At 42.9% G+C, this 19543-nt stretch overlaps 1 protein-coding gene across 1 annotated transcript in view; it reads right to left on the reverse strand.

Moving 5' to 3' along the window:
• Positions 1 to 16752, reverse strand: part of LOC112069470 (neurexophilin-1) — a 48197-nt gene extending 31445 nt beyond the window's left edge. Inside the window, exon 1 of the mRNA XM_024136812.2 lies at positions 16052 to 16752. Coding sequence (XP_023992580.1) covers positions 16052 to 16105 — 54 coding nt within the window. The 5' untranslated portion in view covers positions 16106 to 16752. The remainder of the gene's footprint in view (positions 1 to 16051) is intronic.
• Positions 16753 to 19543: the final 2791 nt, after the last annotated feature.

Raw genomic sequence — 19543 nt, forward strand, 5'->3', positions numbered from 1 at the left:
ATATAAAACACAGTGGTGAGTTCTGTAGCTAGCACCCGTAATAAAACTAAGTGCGCAATGATAAGTAGCATCCGGCGATTTAAGTGTTGATGCCGTAGCATGCATGTAAATAATATCCCCATAATCTATAACAGACCTAAAAGAAGCTTGCACAATTTGCCTTCTATTTGTAGAGGACAAACATGTCCTGTTTCTATAGAGGAAGCCTAGCTGTATTTTTAGCCGTTTACAAAGTTCATCAATATGCATTTTAAAAGACAGTTTATCATCCAACCATATCCCTAAGTATTTATATGCAGAGACCTGATTAATTCGAGAACCATCTAAGCTCGTATGTGCAAGTGTATTTTCAACCAACTTTTTGAACCTATTAAAAATCATAAAATGTGTTTTCTTTGCATTTAAAACAAGTTTCAGCTGAATAAAAGACTCTTGTAATATCTTAAAATCTGTCTCCAATAGTGATAATGCCTGGTCAGCCGTTGAAGCGATAGACTACATGACAGTGTCATCAGCATATAAATGAATTTGACACTTTCTTATCTCATCATCGATATTGTTTATGTAAAGAGTGAACAGTAATGGACCAAGTATATAACCTTGTGGGACCCCTTTAACCAACTCCAATGGCTCCGACTGGATGGCTCCGACTCTAACAACCTGACTTCTATCCTTTAGATAGTCATGAAACCAACGACAGGCCTCCGATCCCAGTCCTATTAACGACAGCTTACCCAAAAGTATCGCATGGTCTACAGTGTCAAAAGCTTTAGACAAATCTATGAACAAGGCGGCACAGTACTTTTTATTATCTAGGGCATTAGTAATATCATTTACAACACGTACAGTGGCCGTAGTGGTACTGTGTTTAGGTCTGAAGCCAGATTGATTACTAGAAAGAGTATTGTTAACAGTTCAAAAAGATTGTAGTTGCCTATTCAGCAATGACTCTAGAATTTTAGCCAAACAGGAGAGCTTAGAGATGGGCCGATAATTATCCAATTCACTACCATCACCTCCCTTCAGGAGTGGTAAAACAAAAGCTGTTTTCCCAGATTTAGGAATTTTTCCTACGACAAATGTTTGATTAAAGATATGCGTCACTACACCAGCAATAATAGGTGCTGCACACTTGAGTAAATATGGATCCAGATTGTCTGTGTGTGTGTGCATGTGCACGCAAGTAGAAAAACATGTTGTTGAGACCCTACTTGTAGACTGAACACCAATGCCATACTCCTCGCTGTCCTTTTGGCAAAATGGTCTATGATGTCCTAGACTAGGCTACCTGGCTTAAATGCTTGCTAGCCTAACTTCCTTGCATGGGCAACAATGAACCAGGTAAGTTAGCAAGCTAGTTAATGTGAGCCTACTACATCTACAGCTATCCTACATATTGAACTTCAATCGTCTCAGGCCAGTGGCACAATGTATGAATTTATGGTTCGATCAGAATCGCTGATGTCCAAATCCCCATCTCCATCCATGGCTTAGGAAAGGCCTGATTTAGCTAGCTAGCTACTGCAGGAGGACAACAACACATCACAAGCAAATTATTTTAGATGCCAAATGCTCGCTGGCATCAATCAATGAAATACCACAGTGGCAACATGTCATACTCTTATTGTCCAGACAGCATCAGATACAGTTGAAGTTGGAAGTTTACATTCACTTAGGTTTGAGTCATTAAAACTCGTTTTTCAACCACTCCACAAATGCCTTGTTAGCAAACTATAGTTAAGGCAAGTCAGTTGGTGGGTCAGAAGTTTACATACACTAAGTTGACTGTGCCTTTAAACAGCTTGGAAAATTCCAGAAAATTATGTCTTGGCTTTAGAAGCTTCTGATAGGCTACATGACATCATTTGAGTCAATTGGAGGTGTACCTGTGGATGTATTTCAAGGCCTACCTTCAAACTCAGTGCCTTTTTGCTTGACATCATGTAAAATCAAAAGAAATCAGCCAAGACCTCAGTAAAAAAATTGTAGACCTCCACAAGTCTGGTTCATCCTTGGGAGCAATTTCCAAATGCCTGAAGGTACCACGTTCATTTGTACAAACAATAGTACGCAAGTATAAACACCATGGGACCACACAGCCGTCATACCACTCAGGAAGGAGACACGTTCTGTCTCTTAGAGATGAATGTACATTGGTGCGAAAAGTGCAAATCAATCCCAGATCAACAGCAAAGGACCTTGTGAAGATGCTGGAGGAAATAGGTACAAAAGTATCTATATCAACAGTAAAACGAGTCCTATATCGACATAACCTGAAAGGCCACTCAGCTAGGAAGAAGCCACTGCTCCAAAACCGCCATAAAAAAGCCAGACTACGGTTTGCAACTGCACATGGGGACAAAGATCGTACTTTTTGGAGAAATGTCTTCTGGTCTGGTGACACAAAAATAGAACTGTTTGGCCATAATGACCATCGTTATGTTTGGATGAAAAAAGGGGGACGCTTGCAAGCCGAAGAACACCATCCCAACCGTGAGGCACGGGGTTGGCAGCATCACGGTTGTGGGGGTGCTTTGCTGCAGGAGGGTCTGGTGCACTTCACAAAATAGATGGCATCATGAGGCAGGAAAATTATGTGGATATATTCAAGAAACATCTCAAGACATGAGTCAGGAAGTTAAACCTTGGTCGCAAATGGGTCTTCCAAATAGACAATGACCCCAAGCATACTTCCAAAGTTGTCGCAAAATGGCTTAAGGACAACAAAGTCAAGGTATTCGAGTGGCCATCACAAAACCCTGACCTCAATCCCATAGAAAATAAGTGGGCAGAACTGAAAAAGTGTGTGCGAGCAAGGAGGCCTACAAACCTGACTCAGTTACACCAGCTCTGTCAGGAGGAATGGGCCAAAATTCACCCAAATTATTCTAGGAAGCTTGTGGAAGGCTACCCGAAACGTTTGACCCAAGTTAAAGAATTTAAAGGCAATGCTACCAAATACTAATTGAGTGTATRTAAACTTCTGACCCACTGGGAATGTGATGAAAGAAATAAAAGCTGAAATAAATCATTCTCTCTACTATTATTCTGACATTTCACATTCTTAAAATAAAGTGGTGATCCTAACTGACCTAAAACAGGGAATTTTTACCCGGATTAAATGTCAGGAATTGTGAAAATCTGAGTTTAAATGTATTTGGCTAAGGTGTATGTAAACTTCCGACTTCAACTGTACATGAGCTACTCATCTCTCAAATTATTTCTCCAGTGTGACAGGTACAGCCACTTTTGAATTTAAGGAAAATTATAAAACTCAGAGAGACGAAAGGTCAATGTTTTGTACTTTTTTTATTTTATTGATCACATGTTTTTGTGGGAAGCCTGGCTTCTCTTGGCATCAATGAATATACGCCACTGTTACATATCGATTGGTAGGTCATTTTAAGATAATCAGTACATAAGTGTGTGTAGTAAATGTAATTAAATTCTCATTATAAAAAGCTAATAAAAACAAAATGTTCCCCAGACTCGTTCTGATCAATTTGTTCCAACTCAAACTCATTGCATCACCTCTTGACACAAGAGTATTCTGGGAACAGCCTATAAGTGATAAGCTAATCAATAACATCACTGAGTTATTATACGAGGTCAGCAGACACTTTCTGACGAGGGTAGATGTATTATTAGCAGATAATAACTCAACCTAAGCTTAAAGAAATAATTCAGCTTAAAGGGATAGTTCATTTATTTCCGCGGTTGGTGATAGTGGCTAGGTAAACAAATCCAATTTGTGGATTGCATTCCGTCATTGTCATAGACTACTTACAAGGTAAGGAAACAAGTACATAATCTTGTAATTTTTGTGAACTACCCCTTTAATAACAGCAGTATTATGTCAGTTTGCTGTTACATGTATAAACTTTATTGTTCATTATTCTATTCTAAATCATGAAGGTACAACTCCACCAATCAGATCCGCTTCCAGTCTGATGCACTAATGTGTTGCTCGTTTGCCTGGAGTGACAGCGAAAATACAAACAATCAGACGGTTGAAACCAACACAAGCTGACACACACATACGGGTGTCAACGACAACAAACTGGATGCTCACAAACAGTGCAATAATTGAAGCAACATGACAATCAAAAGACACGCTGCCGCTGTCCTCCTCCTCCTCTCCTCCTCCTCTTTCCAATATTCTCACCCTCTTTTCCTTCCGATTTTCATTTCCTCTCCCTTCTCTCCCTTAAACCTGCAATTTAATCCTCAATGAATTTCCTCTTCACCTCTTTTTTAGAAATTGGGTCAAATGATCTTCAACATGAATAGTTCTATTCAATGTGCCATGTAAAAATACTAGCACTGTTCGGGAGGCTGTGTGTAGCTGGTGTAGAGGAGTCAGGTGCAGGACAGCAGATATGAGTAAATAAACGTATTTTACTCAACATAATATAAATGCAATACAAAAACAGAGCCCACAATAACGGACCTTCCTACATAGAAACAATCACTCACAAACAAACATGGGGGAACAGAGGGTTAAATAATGAACAGGTAATTGGGGAATTGAAACCAGGTGTGTAAGACAAAGACAAAACATATGGAAAATGAAAAGTGGATCGGCGATGGCTAGAAGGCCGGTGATGTCGACCGCCGAACGCCGCCCGAACAAGGAGAGGGACCGACTTCGGCAGAAGTCATGACAAGCACAAAAAATACCACACAGATCTAATGGTACATTCAATGTTCCTCATAAAATATTCACAAAAATCAGGGGGGCGAGAGAGAGAGAGAGATGCTCAAGTGCTTCCTCTCTTTCTTAATCAAATTTTCCTGGATCTTGGTCGAAACAAGAAGTGGTATCACAACGGAAGTTAATTGATTAAGTGGATTTTAAGGAGCATGCACACACACACACACACACACACACACACACACACACACACACACATTCTCACACACACACCACACACACACACACACACACACACAACACACACACACACACACACACACACACACACACACACACACACAACACACACTTCTCTATCTTATTATCTATGAGCGGATGGAGACATGATCATGAGAGGAGCTGAATGGCCGGTAGTACCAAGGCCACACAGACGAACTGTGGTTAGTCTCCCTGATCAATGATTACAGTTGTGACAGTGTGATGACTCTGGTTGATTAAGCTTGATTAAGACCGAAACATGACTTTAACAAGCAGAGGAGAGGACAATCAACTGATTAGGTGGAGGAATGTAATTGACTGTAAACCAGGGCCTGGTCAAATATAGTCCACTAAACAAGAAACAGGCTGCTATTTGGGACACTTACTAAATGATCTGGAATTTACATAGAAACAACATGGTAACAATATCTACAAGACCATTACCTAGGAATGACCTGTAAATGTAAAGCACAATCCTGTCATGACTAGCCTTGAAAACCATTCCCCAAAAGGCATAACATCGGTAGCAGTGGTGCTCTCTCATGGAAGCTTTATGTTCCACCTAGGAACAAATATGATGAAGTAATCCCTGTCAAAATCTGTCTGTTTAAACTAGAGATATGTTTAGTTTTGTTGCATGGCCTGCGCCTCAATCCACCTCATCCACCAATGGTGGCCTGGAAGGTGACTGAACTACAACGGTGTTGGTTAGACCACAAGACATCCTGAAAATCGGTATTCTCACGAAAACGTCTGTTGCGTCTGAACAGTTTTGTCTACACACCGCTATGTAAAGGTGAGACTCTCACGAACACATACGTGTCTGTTGTTTTGCTCTAGGATGCCCACACGCTCCACAAGAGTAATCTGAAGGTACCCTGGTACCAGTAAAAAAATCTGGTTTTCCATGTATGAATCTGTTATAAAATGCGTTTCTATTGGCTAATCTGGAGGAGAGGGTGCAACCGCAAAACTTTAAACCCAAGGTGCTGTGCTTTTCTGCCGACAGACAGACAGGGCATTTACAGTTACTTGGAAGTGTGTTCATCCCTCATGGATTTGTTCTTAAAGCTCTTCCAAACGTAGCCTGATTAAACCAGCATGAACGCTGCTCTTCCCATGGACACATTGTTCAGTGTGGTCTAACCAGGGTATGGAAACGTACCCCTGAAGCTAGAATGGAGCTAGTGCTCCCCATGGCCAGTCTCTGTTACTGAAGGGGAAAGATCAGGAAGATAAATCCCATCAACGGGCTTCTGGCCTGTAGCTGTGTATCTCGGACGGTGCGGCAGACACGGCCCTGTGGATAGATCCATCACCACTGGTGTGTTGCAGGGACGGAGGTTTACACCCCTCCTCCCCTTCCTCTTCTCTCCCGTCCCTTCCCCTCTTCCTGGACCCAGCCAAGCAGGAGTGCTTCCCCCCTCTTCCTCCTCTCCCCTTCCCCCCACCTCTTCTTTCCCCCACTCCTTCCCCTATCCGCTCCCTGCCACATAGACCCAGTCAAGCGAGAGTGTCTGATCTCTGCTCTGTTAAAGTGGTCAATCAAGCCCATCAGCAGGGTTATGCAATCCATCACCACTGCTGTTAGGTACAAATGCCATCACTAGTCAACACACATTCACTACAGCTATTCACTAAGGCAGGAACAACTCCCAGTCTACTGAATGCCTTTGTTTTCTTCCATGCATAGGCTGGTGCTGGCATGTTACAACAACCAACCATGCCTAAGGAAGGATACTGGGAAACAGGACAGAGACAAGAGGCAAGACAAGGGCTATTTCCAGAAAACCCAGCTTGAAAATTAATATAGATTGTTGAATGCTTCTGCCAACAACAAAAACTTCCCTTTCAGCTTTCATGACACAATGATCTTTTCAGAGCACTAAAGAAACTTCAGACTCGTCCTCAGAGTAACTCTGGCCATGTAAAGCAGGTTGTCAGTGGGTCATCTCATTCATTTCCTGCCTTTAGAAACAATTTACCAAGCAGCTCTACTCTACAGTTCTACAACACTACAACTCTACAAAGCAGCCCTGGGTTCAAACCCTATTCAAAATATTTTTTATATTTTGAAAGATTGTATTTGTTTCTGCTCAAGCCTGCCAGGTGTAGCAGATGGGTGGGGGTTTCTGCTCAAGCCTGCCAGGTGTACCAGATGAGCTGGGAGGTTGCTGCTCAAGCCTGCCAGGTGTCACAGATGGGTGGGTTGCTGCTCAAGGCTGCCAGGTACCAGATGGGTGGGGTTGCTGCTCAAGCCTGCCAGGTGTACCAGATGGGTGGGGGTGCTGCTCAAGCCTGCCAGGTATACCAGGAGGGTGGGGGTTTCTGCTCAAGCCTGCAGGTGTACCAGAATGGTGGGTGTTTAAAATGTTGGAACTATTCTATTGGTTCCAATGTGCCAGGCAAGCTCAATCAAGCACAATAAGGAATTTTGAAATAATTAAAAATAGTATTTGAACCCAGGTAGGTCTGCCTACAAAGCTCCTCCTATCAAGAGGCTGCAGAAAGACTTCACAGTTCCCAGACAGAGAATAGCAGAGTAGTGGAGCAGACAGAGAAGAGTCCCCCAGAGGATCAACCTCAGGTCAGGCCTCAATTATATTTCACAGAAACAGTCAGTGCCCTTCAGGGTTAGCTCCAAATATGACCCCTGACCTCTGAATGTGATTGAAAAACTAGAGCAGTGCACGGTGGGGAAAGATGGAGGCTGTTGTCATTAATCACAATAGAACGCATGCGTACGAGCATGACATGGATGCACGCAAAAATGCACGCACACACACACACACACACACACACCACACACACACACACCACACACACCACACACACACACACACACAACACACACACAACACACACCACACCACACACACACACACACACATAGTGTTCAGATCCCAAGTGCCTTCACAGTCAGGGGTCAGGGTTATTTTGGTTGTTAGATGGTATGGGCAGGTTAGGGGTCCGGTCATCAATGAAAGACTTCCAAATTAAAACACCATAAAAGATGACAAACTGTGCTGTAAATATTTGCCAGCTTCCCCCAATAGGATTTGAATAAACAAAACTGTAATGACCCATGCAGTCAAAAATTAACCAACGCCTGTCAAGGGGTGATTCCAACAACATTAGACCATTATCATTGACGTTCGTCCCCAAACCAAGGTCATGTACACACAGAGCTTACTGTCTCCTATGCAGAGGTGTTATTAGTCCAGGGAGACAGAGTAAGGGTTGATAAAGGAGAAAGGAGTGTTGCCCCCAGGTCACACGTGTCATCATAAGTGGACCACCAGGTGTGTCATCATCAGTGGACCACAAGAGCAGTTCATAGAGGAGCACAGCAGAGTCAGGTCACCTTGAGGTGTGAATTACAGAGGTGCACCATGGGTCTTCTGAGACACACCACCGACACACACACACACACACACACACACACACACACACACACACACACACACACACACACACACACACACACACACACACACACACACTGGAAGTGTCTCAGAAGAGACACTTCCAGTCTCTGATCGAAGGGTCAAAGGTCAGCAGTACTGAACTGAAGCATGTTTTTAGAGTCTAAATAAAATAGATACCAAGTTAATTAAACTTAAAGCATATTTTTTCCCTCCACATTTAAACCTAGATTTAAACCCGAAAACAAAGTAATTAGTAGAATTCACATTTCATGAAAACTCAATCAAACATCTACCAAAATTGGATGTTGGGTGTGAAGTGTACTATGTAAATACATGAGTACACTATATAAGACCTCAGCTATATCAAGGAGCCAAGCAACTGACAATACATCATAATGCTGACGTATTGATATTAATTAATAACAGAAACATACATAGAAATATGAAGAGTCATTTCTAGGAAATATTCACAATAATAACAGATTCCTCTTAAAGTGTGATTTTCATCAAAGATAATGTGATTGCAGTGGATGGTCAACGGGCATGGAGACAATTCGTTGTATTGTAATGCTGGTCGAGAGCTCAGTTAAAGTAGATCCTTCACTGTTAATTCACATGTAACATAGCTGCTAGCGGACCACTTGGCTGTGCTGTGAAGGGGCTGGGGGTTTAATAGAGGATTATAGTGCTGTGTGCTAAGAGACTGAACTCTCGGCCATGCCCCTTTACGGCTCTGCTCTCGGCCTACAGTATGTGGACTTCTGGATAAAGGTAGTGCTACAGTTTAGGGAACAGGGTTCCATTTGGGATGCAACCAATTCAACATAATTGACAACCTCATAGTCTTCCACACACAATGTGCTCTGTGTAGGATCTCAGTGTAGCATCCTCTCTCTCCTCTCCCACTATTGTAGGATCTCAGTGTAGCATCCTCTCTCTCCTCTCCCACTATTGTAGGATCTCAGTGTAGCATCCTCTCTCTCCTCTCCCACTATTGTAGGATCTTCATTTGAGCCAGTTTTCAACAGTAGGAAAATAATCTTGCAGTAAAAGGAATTGTGATTTATTATGTGGATTATAATTACTGTAAATTGTTGTAGGGGTTGATATATTTTTCGAAAGGGAAAATCAAATCTGAAAAAAAGTGGAAATTACAAACTTCAGATGCTTTTTTAATCCTCAAATACAGTTCAGGTTTTACATGTCTTGCATTGCAGGGAAGTTTCCTTGCAACAGGGTGATCAAATTAAGATCCTACATCTGTATATTTCCCAATAAATGGGAATGAAAATGCCTGACAAAAATTATTAGGTAATTTGTGTTCAATGAAAGGACAGAATCACAATTGGACTGATTTCCGTTCTTTGCTGATGTAATGTAATGCATCTGTCCTCGCGCTACTAGACCTTAGTGCTGCCTTTGATACCATCGATCACCACATTCTGTTGGAGAGACTGGAAACCCAAATTGGTCTACACGGACAAGTTCTGGCCTGGTTTAGATCTTATCTGTCGGAAAGATATCAGTTTGTCTCTGTGAATGGTTTGTCCTCTGACAAATCAACTGTACAWTTCGGTGTTCCTCAAGGTTCCGTTTTAGGACCACTATTGTTTTCACTATATATTTTACCTCTTGGGGATGTCATTCGAAAACATAATGTTAACTTTCACTGCTATGCAGATGACACACAGCTGTACATTTCAATGAAACATGGTGAAGCCCCAAAATTGCCCTCGCTAGAAGCCTGTGTTTCAGACATAAGGAAGTGGATGGCTGAAAACTTTCTACTTTTAATCTTGATGGTTGTAAAGTCGTCTCAAATAAAACTGTGAAGGACCTCGGCGTTACTCTGGACCCTGATCTCTCTTTTGACGAACATATCAAGACTGTTTCAAGGACAGCTTTTTTCCATCTACGTAACATTGCAAAAATCAGAAATGTTCTGTCCAAAAATGATGCAGAAAAATTAATCCATGCTTTTGTTACTTCTAGGTTAGACTACTGCAATGCTTTACTTTCCGGCTACCCGGATAAAGCACTAAATAAACTTCAGTTAGTGCTGAATATGGCTGCTAGAATCCTGACTAGAACCAAGAAATTTGATCATATTACTCCAGTGCTAGCTTCCCTACACTGGCTTCCTGTTAAGGCAAGGGCTGATTTCAAGGTTTTACTGTTAACCTATAAAGCGTTACATGGGCTTGCTCCTACCTATCTTTCCGAGTTGGTCCTGCCGTACATACCTACACGTAGACTCGGTCTCAACCTTTAAGTCTTTACTGAAGACTTATCTCTTCAGTAGGTCATATGATTGAGTGTAGTCTGGCCCAGGAGTGTGAAGGTGAACGGAAAGGCTCTGGAGCAACGAACCACCCTTGCTGTCTCTGCCTGGCCGGTTTCCCTCTCTCCCTGGTATTCTCTGCCTCTAACCCTATTACAGGGGCTGAGTCACTGGCTTACTGGTGCTCTTTCATACCGTCCCTAGGAGGGGTGCGTAACTTGAGTGGGTTGAGTTACTGACGTGATCTTCCTGTCTGGGTTGGCGCCCCCCCTTGGTTTGTGCTGTGGTGGAGATCTATGTGGGCTATACTCGGCCTTGTCTCAGGATTGTAAGTTGGTGGTTGAAGATATCCTTCTAGTGGTGCGGGGGCTGTGCTTTGGCAAAGTGGGTGGGGTTATTCCTTCCTGTTTGGCCCTGTCCGGGGGTATCATCGGAGGGGGCCACAGTGTCTCCTGACCCTCCTGTCTCAGCCTCCAGTATTTATGTGCAGTAGTTTATGTGTCGGGGGCTAGGGTCAGTTGGTTATATCTGGAGTACTTCTCATGTCTTATCCGGTGTCCTGTGTGAATTTAAGTATGCTCTCTCTAATTCTCTCCTTCGCTCTTTCTTTCTCTCTCTCTGAGGTCCTGAGCCCTAGGACCATGCGTCAGGACTACCGGGCATGATGACTCCTTGCTGTCCCCAGTCCCCCTGGCCTTGTTGCTGTTCCAGTTTCAACTGTTTCTGCTGCGGCTATGGACCCTGACCTGTCCACCGGACGTGCTACCTGTCCCAGACCTGCTGTTTTCAAATCTCTAGAGACCGCAGGAGCGGTAGAGATACTCTTAATGATCGGCTATGAAAAGCCAACTGACATTTACTCCTGAGGTGCTGACTTGCTACACCCTCGATAACTACTGTGATTATTATTATTTGACCATGCTGGTCATTTATGAACATTTGAACATCTTGGCCATGTTCTGTTATAATACTCCACCCGGCACAGCCAGAAGAGGACTGGCCACCCCTCATAGCCTGGTTCCTCTCTAGGTTTCTTCCTAGGTTTTGGCCTTTCTAGGGAGTTTTTCCTAGCCACCGTGCTTCTACACCTACATTGCTTGCTGTTTGGGGTTTTAGGCTGGGTTTCTGTACAGCACTTCGAGATATTAGCTGATGTACGAAGGGCTATATAAAATAAACTTGATTTGATTTGAATGTAATATTGTCTGACAAGACTCAAATGCAAGCCATATTTCCCCATACACTGATCTGTGTGTGGCAATCCCTCTCCCACTGTGATGACTGCTTGCTATGGCAGGGCTGGTCGCAACATCTACAGCATGTTATGATGGTTTAATACTACTAACAATTAGGGCCGGGACGATACGAGTGTCGCAATACTTGTTAGTATTGTGGCAAGGAAACAAAGCACTAAACGGATTTAACAGCCCTAATGTTGGAAACAAACTTCATTAGCTATGTTGTCATCCAGAGTCACATTTATGAATATTCCAAGCAATAGCACACAATATTTTACATACAACAGGTTTTTAAAAGAACCAAAGAGTTTGGTCTTCTTCGTGTTTTCATTTTTGCCATGGAAAAAGTATTGCGGTACTTGAATCTTCACAGCTCCACTAACAAACAATGGTGAGAGGCTGGCCAAACATAGTGCACTATACAGGGAATAGAGTTCCATTAGGATGCAGCACTGTCGGTGTCTCTCCCACTGCGCCAACTGCTTGGCATGTCAGGCCCTCTCTCCAGCCTGTTAAACAATGATGGTGTAGTTGTAATATGCCTGGCCTAAAGTAGTGCACTATTTAGGGAACAAGGTGCCATTTAGGAGTCATTATGTCTGTCTGTCTGTCCCTCAGGAACAGAGCCTCCTCATTGCCCCCTTAGAGGAAGTGAGACATGGCCGAGAACCCCCCCCCCCCCACACACACACACACACACCTGCCAGTCACTGACAGCCCTGTGTTGCAGCAATAGGAGCCACCCTGCTACCAGTCATAGGGCCAGAGAACATGCTGTTGTTCACACTAGCTGTCAGTCAACAGAGTATCATCAGCAGTCCCTCTGCTGGGAGCAAAACCACCCTAAAAGAATGTCAGCTATCTGACTGGTTGTATTGGAGCTGGCTTGATCAGAAGTAAGATGCAGAAAAATACACAAGCACACACACACGCACGCACACGCACTAAGGAGGGCACCGATAACTCCCAACTAAGCCGAATAATGAATACAATCCTATTTTAATTACATTTTCTAGCCATAGGTGACCATATTCATTTGTGAATGCCGCCCTCGCAGAGAGGCGTGCGCTGTATTATACCACTGAACACCTGCATCAACTGTTCTTCAGAGCGAGCACAGTGTTATCCAGGTCAAGGCGCGCCCCGCTCAGACAAGAGGCTTAGAGACGAGACAAGAGCTTTTAACACGAAATAAAACCGTCAAAGTTCAACGGTAATCCCCGTAGGTATGGATAAAACCGACAGTTTAACTGTCTGGAAAATAATAATCTAGGTTTAGTGGAGCGCAGACATGGAGAGAGCAGATATCCAGGTGTAGAATTAAACTAATATGAACCAATTCGTAACTATAAGACAATATAATCAAATATGTTCATCTCTTCACAGTCGGCTGAAAAAGGCCTACCTTTTTTATGAAGCAAAATACAAATTGAACCAAGGCTATACATTACAAAGACTACATTTCCATCCCAAAATCTGCAGCCAATATCATTATGTAAAAATAAATCCTAATCAATTTGTAAATATATATAAAATAAATCCTACCATGGAATATGTATATCGCGTTGTATTGAATTGATTACAAAAATACATTTTCCACAAATGTAAAATGAAGTAGTCATAGGCCTATGCCTAAATTGACAAACCATTTCAGGGCGGGGAAAAAGTTGAAAAGTGTCAAATGGCACTTGTCAAATTTGTCATTTCGAACTATTAGGCCTATGTGAATTCAGGTTTCATCATCAAGCCTACATCTTCATTGGTTTGAGTGAACAAAACGGACTTTTAAAACATTATTGCGTCCCACTGCAATGATGTGTTCAATTGGGACTCATTCTACCCGGCTGTTTTAAGGCGCGTAAAACAACGGTCTTGAATATCAGAACCATGGACAGCTCCCGGTGCTGAATAAGAAAATCCACTTGATAATGCTCCTTGACTCGTTTGATTGAAATTCAGAGGTGGAATTCTATGCGAGAAGAGGTCAAATAAAATAAAATAAATTATTCCAAGGTGCCTAATCTATTATACGATAATATTCCTTTATACAGGGAAATGTAATTTGGCCTATACAATCTGTGATTTTACGTTTACAGTGAAGAAACATTTACGTAGCGGAAAATTACAGGTCAAGCTTTGGTCTATATGTTGCATCTGAGATGTTGGTGTTCACGTCCTACAAGATAGTCTAGCTGTATCCTTATCAAAGCCCATATCAAATAAGCCCATGTGTAACGCAAAATATAGATTACATTTAAATTAATTTTATTATGATTACTAAATGTTGCGAGATTTTTTAATTGTATAGGTCCTGGGAACACTCTAATTATTATAATTCTGTGGAATTGATTAAAACCTCACTCTTAATAATTACATAGGATATCTTCCTGTAAATGTTTCACAAATTGTAAAACCCTTTGTAGGCCTATCTATATGCTTACATTTTAAGCATAGCCCAATGCGCCATGGAAGTTTTCAGACTCATTTTAGATAATGTGGTAAAATAATACCCTACGGACAACTAACAATAACGACCTGTTTTTCTGAATTTAAATTAAATTAAATACTATTCCGTCAAGCCGATAGAAAACAACCAGTAAATTAATTAGCTTGATTAGAATCATTTTAGTTTGAATAAATGTCGTTTTGCGTGAGGATTATGCAGATGAAATAATTATTTATTGAAATGTCAATAGGACAGTTGTAAGAGAAGCCAGTTGAAATAAGCGTATTTCGTGAAATCTAAAATGTGTTGGGCGAAAAATGTCCTGTGGTAAGTTCACAGGAAATAGACAGAAGCCTGTCCATTGTGTGTGTGTGTGCGCGCGCGCTTGTGCGTGTGGGTGTTGCGAACTGTATATTACAAAACATTTGACTTACATTCATTTTAACACCGGACAGTATAGTTTGACACAGTGCTGCCGTAGACCTGATACCAATAACCTCTTAAAGGAATAAACATTTATTTTGAGTTGCGTAGAGAGACTGAGTGAGTGAAGGGAGAGAATCCCCGCTCAATTCCAGTAAGAATCAAAGGCGGATTCATTTAGGTGTATGATGTGGCATCTGCTAGTCTTAGTGCCAAGTTATCTGGGTTAGGGATAGGGAACAGAAGCTTAGGCAACACATTTTTGTGTGAAGGCATTAGGCTACTCTCCTCGAGGTGTCTGCAGAATTCACACGAAAGCCGAACGCGTGTGTGTTTATTTTATTTTTTGCAAATGATAATATAGCCTACTTGGAAAGTGACTTTATTTGAAATATTTAAGTGGCATTCTTTTTTTAATATCAGAGAGTCTTCCTGTTACTTTTTAACAAAACTTTGGTGCATGAGAAACCTGTGTTTTCTTTCCACTCAATGTCCTAGCATAACTTAAATGTTATCACATTATGCTTGCTTTGAGATCAGCAAGATGGAGCTGGGTTGTCCGGGCCACGCGCCAAACAACTCTCCTCCATGTTGTGTGTATTATGACTGCTATGAGTGGGATCATTTTTAATGTGGTGGACTGAAAGGAAAAAGCGTTACTGCCAAAATCAAAAGGAGAAACGGAGAATTTGAAAGGTTCCTTCAGGTTGACGTGTAGCCTTCAGACGCACCTTTCGGTTGTTTTTGGTTTGTTATGACGCCCCCATGAGACGGTTTGTTGGAACTGCAGCACAATCTTGTCCGTTTTCAGCTAGTGTGCGGGAAAGATTTATTTAATTTTACACTTTAAATGTGTTATTTCTTTGACACGTGTTTTAAAAAATGATCAGTCAAATATTAAATAATTATTCAGTCTTATAACCAAATATATTAATTTTGAAAATTAATTGGACTAATTAGTCCTATTAATTGGACACCATAGACCACAGCGATCAAATAGAAACGCATACAGTAATTGTTAAATAGTCTGTCTTAAAACCCACGCTCCGCCATGTCTCAGTCATGATGATGTGGAATTTAAAAAGTTCTATTTCCTCCCAATACCCTGATACAGGACGACGGAATGTTTTTATGCAATGAACAGGACATGCCCCTGAAGTGAAGAGTTGGCTTCAATAGTTCTGTCAGTGAGATGCATTTCATAAGAAATCGTTTTTACACATGAGATTTTAGTAAAATGTGTAATTGAAAGACCACAAAACACCGAGACAACAGTGAAACGACAAAGTATTTATAAACACAAACAAAAGCACTACTCACCAGGTAAACCGCTGGCGTCAGGAGTAACAGCACACACCAACACGTCGCCTGCATTCTTCCTGGTCTCAAACTTCCACTAGTTTCCCTTCGCTGGCTCTTTGTCTGTGAAGACCATAAATCCACGCGGTATCCGCTTTTACACAACCGTCAAGACCCTCACCAGCCTAGGCAAAAATGAAATTATACACCCCATGACCACTGAACAAGCTTAGCCTACACTTGGAGACAGATATTGGACGAGATGGGGGGGAACAAATAACGATTACAAAGGAATTAATCCAGAGAGCAGGGCTGAAGCAATGTCATAGTTCAATGAAAGATGAAAATTCGATTCAGAGTAAACATAAGGGATCAGTCCTTGATTTGATTGTCTTGCTGCCTGCCGTGCGCGTGAGGCTCGCCTATCAGTTCCTTACTGAAAAGGAGAACAGTTCAAAGTAGAGTCGGATAAATAACGGACGCTTTATAACCGCGCCTCTGGAAAACGCGTGCCTACAACACATCCGGGCTGAGAGAAACACCGTCGCTCTGTCCACACATAATATGAGAGAGAGAAGAGGAGGGAGGGGAGGAGAGGAACGAGGAAAATATTAAAAAACGGGGCGAGATTGGTCCGAGACGCAAGGATCACAGAGTAGTCTTTAAACAGCCACTATAGCTCGACGGAAAAGCTTTTCATTTACTGACTGGCGGTAGAGTGGTGGGGTTGGTTGATAGAGATAAACGAGCCGACATTCACAGAGAGCCACAGTGCGTATACAGTATGACTCCAGGACAAACAAACTCACTAGGCTATAGCACCAGCTCCCTCCCTCACTATGTATGGACAGATCACTGCCATATAAACCAGCACAGCTGGACAATGACATTGTTTTCTCGTAGGCTATAGGTTATGTGCAGAATTTTGACTAACCAAATGCTAATGCATACAAAAATGGACCTACTCTATATTTAGTAACAGTCTAAAACATAAAATTCAATTTAGCCTGTGAAAGATTAGCCTACATTGACAGAAGTGCTAAATGTAGCCTTATTGAGGATGTTCAAGACCTCGGAAGGGTTAAGCAGAACACTTTGAAGTCACTCAAGGGGAAGACAGGGCCAAAGAAGTAGGCTACTCGAGGGACTCTTAGAACATGGGGTCTTATTATGTGGATGGTCCATATCTTGACTACCACAAGTGCAAAGTCAATTCATGTCCATGTGCACATGCATGTGCGTGTTGCTATCATTGTGCGGTATCAAACTATACGTAAACGCACTGTCAGAGCACAAGGTTAAAGGAGCATGCACCACATGCTGAGTGTGTGTTTGTTGCAGGCAGTATATCAACCAACCCCACCTCTTCTTCCTTTCAAATGCCATCCTGGAGAAAAAAAGAGGTGGGGAAGAGAGGAGAGGAAAAGACAGGGAGGGTAGTTCTGGTTGAATAAATCTGTGGTCCTCTCAGTGCTATAACATTGTGGTGGTCTGCTACTGTCACTATAACTCACCCCTGGGCCTGATGGATTCTTGTTCTGAATGGCTTAGGTAGCCTTCACAGGAGAGAGAAAGAGAGGGTGAGAGACTAGCCTTCACAACAGCTGCAGCAGCACCAGACCCAGGGGGATACATCTTTAGAGGCCTGCCATGATGCTGAATCCCAGCCTGGGGTCTGCTGCTACCCTGATACCCGTCATTTTGGAAGTACAGGACTGGTGCCCAAGAACCAGAGGCCCTATCAAGCGACGAAAGTGCTGGTTTAGGATCAGTTCTTACCTTTTAGATCACAATGACTATGACTACTCATGTGGACTCAAACGCTCAATATATGCAGACCCAGGTTTGAGGTTTCGATACTAGCGATTCATCAGGAAGTGAAGTGGAATAAAAAAAATGGGAAATTGGCCAATGTTTTCTTGGAGGATAATTTGCAGCATATGCTCCCGATGTGATTTATTGACACGCACAAATACACAATGCATAGGACCTTCGCCAGGTCCTCGGCAATAGTCGCTCTGCCATGTTTCAGAGCCTAAAACATTTTTGAAAGTGAATAATGTCGGGGCTCAAGGATTCTCAAGGGCAAAACAGCATTACAGAGCATCAAATCAAATTGTATTTGTCACATACACATGGTTAGCAGATGTTAATGCGAGTGTAGTGAAATGCTTGTATCATATTGAGGAGTTACAACTGAACTAGTCAATTTTGCAACATCAGAGATATGAGAGAGAGAGAGAATGTTAACTAAACACTGAGCAGAAACTTTCTCTTCCTCCTGATCACGCCCCCCGCCACTTCTCTTTCTCTCTCTCACTCCAAGAGACACCCTAAATGTTAAAGGGATAATCAGGAGGTGGTGCTAATTCTCCTTGGCACACCTTTGGTGCCCATTCACTGCAGTGCAGAGCAACGGGCAACGAATTACAAACTAGTCACTTCCCTAATAGTCCTACCCAGGATGGAGGGCGGGGACAGGGGCGGGGAGAAAGGAAGGGGAAGAGGATGGAAAGAGGACTAATGAAGGGGAGAGAGAGAAAAAGGGGGCTGTGGAATGAGCTGAGTGACGTTGGCAGTACATATAGGAGACCGAGCCTGATCCGTCCGGTATTATGAATATGTCCAGCTGGCATGGCTCATTGCCCGATTGTCAGGGCAGATGTTGGGAGCAGAAGAGAGGGGAGCAGGCCCCTGAGCTTCAGGCCTAACCATGATGTGGTGGTGGCAGGGATCTGTGGCTGCCATGTCTATGCCATCCTGCCAGCCAGCTGGCATCTGAAGTGCCCACTCCACTCCGCTATGACTAGACACCCAGAGAGGGACAGACAAGTCTAACATGAGTTTTACCCCTGACCAGAATGGATGGGTGGTGGGTAGTGGGAGGGTGCCTGGTGGGTTGTTATGGTGGGAGGGTGCCTGGTAGGTTGTTATGGTGGGAGGGTGCCTGGTGGGTTGTTATGGTGGGAGGGTGGGCACATTGATCAACCATGTGTGGGTACAAAGCGCGGACTTCCTGGAGCTTGTGGCGGAGGCTGCCAATGTCTTTTATGTGGATGTGCGGTCAGGCGGGCAGGCGGGCGGGAACGTGCAGGCGGCGGGCGGACGGACAGCGGGATCTTGGAGATGACAGAGACAAATGCGGGATCAGAATGACGGTCACAGGATGCAGCTGGCAGCCATCACCATCGAGTACTTCCTCCTCATCACAATTAGACCCACTGTGTGTGTGTATGTGTATGTGTATGTGTATGTGTGTGTGTGTGTGTGTGTGTGTGTGTGTGTGTTGTGTTGTGTTGTGTGGTGTGGGTGTGTGTTGTTGTGTGTGTGTGTGTGTGTGATGACTGCAGCCTGCAGGCTCTTGGAGCCAGAGGAGAAAGACAGGAGGAGAAATGGAAGAGAGGAAGAACTATGTTTGAATGCTTGTCATTCTGTGGATGAAGTCTTGCAGATACACTCCAAATTCTCTAAATGAAGGGAGAAGTGGGACAATTAGGGAAATGTTTCTAGTTT

This window comes from Salvelinus sp. IW2-2015, unplaced genomic scaffold, assembly GCF_002910315.2.
Source record: "Salvelinus sp. IW2-2015 unplaced genomic scaffold, ASM291031v2 Un_scaffold1020, whole genome shotgun sequence".
In the NCBI taxonomy this organism is placed as follows: domain Eukaryota; kingdom Metazoa; phylum Chordata; class Actinopteri; order Salmoniformes; family Salmonidae; genus Salvelinus; species Salvelinus sp. IW2-2015.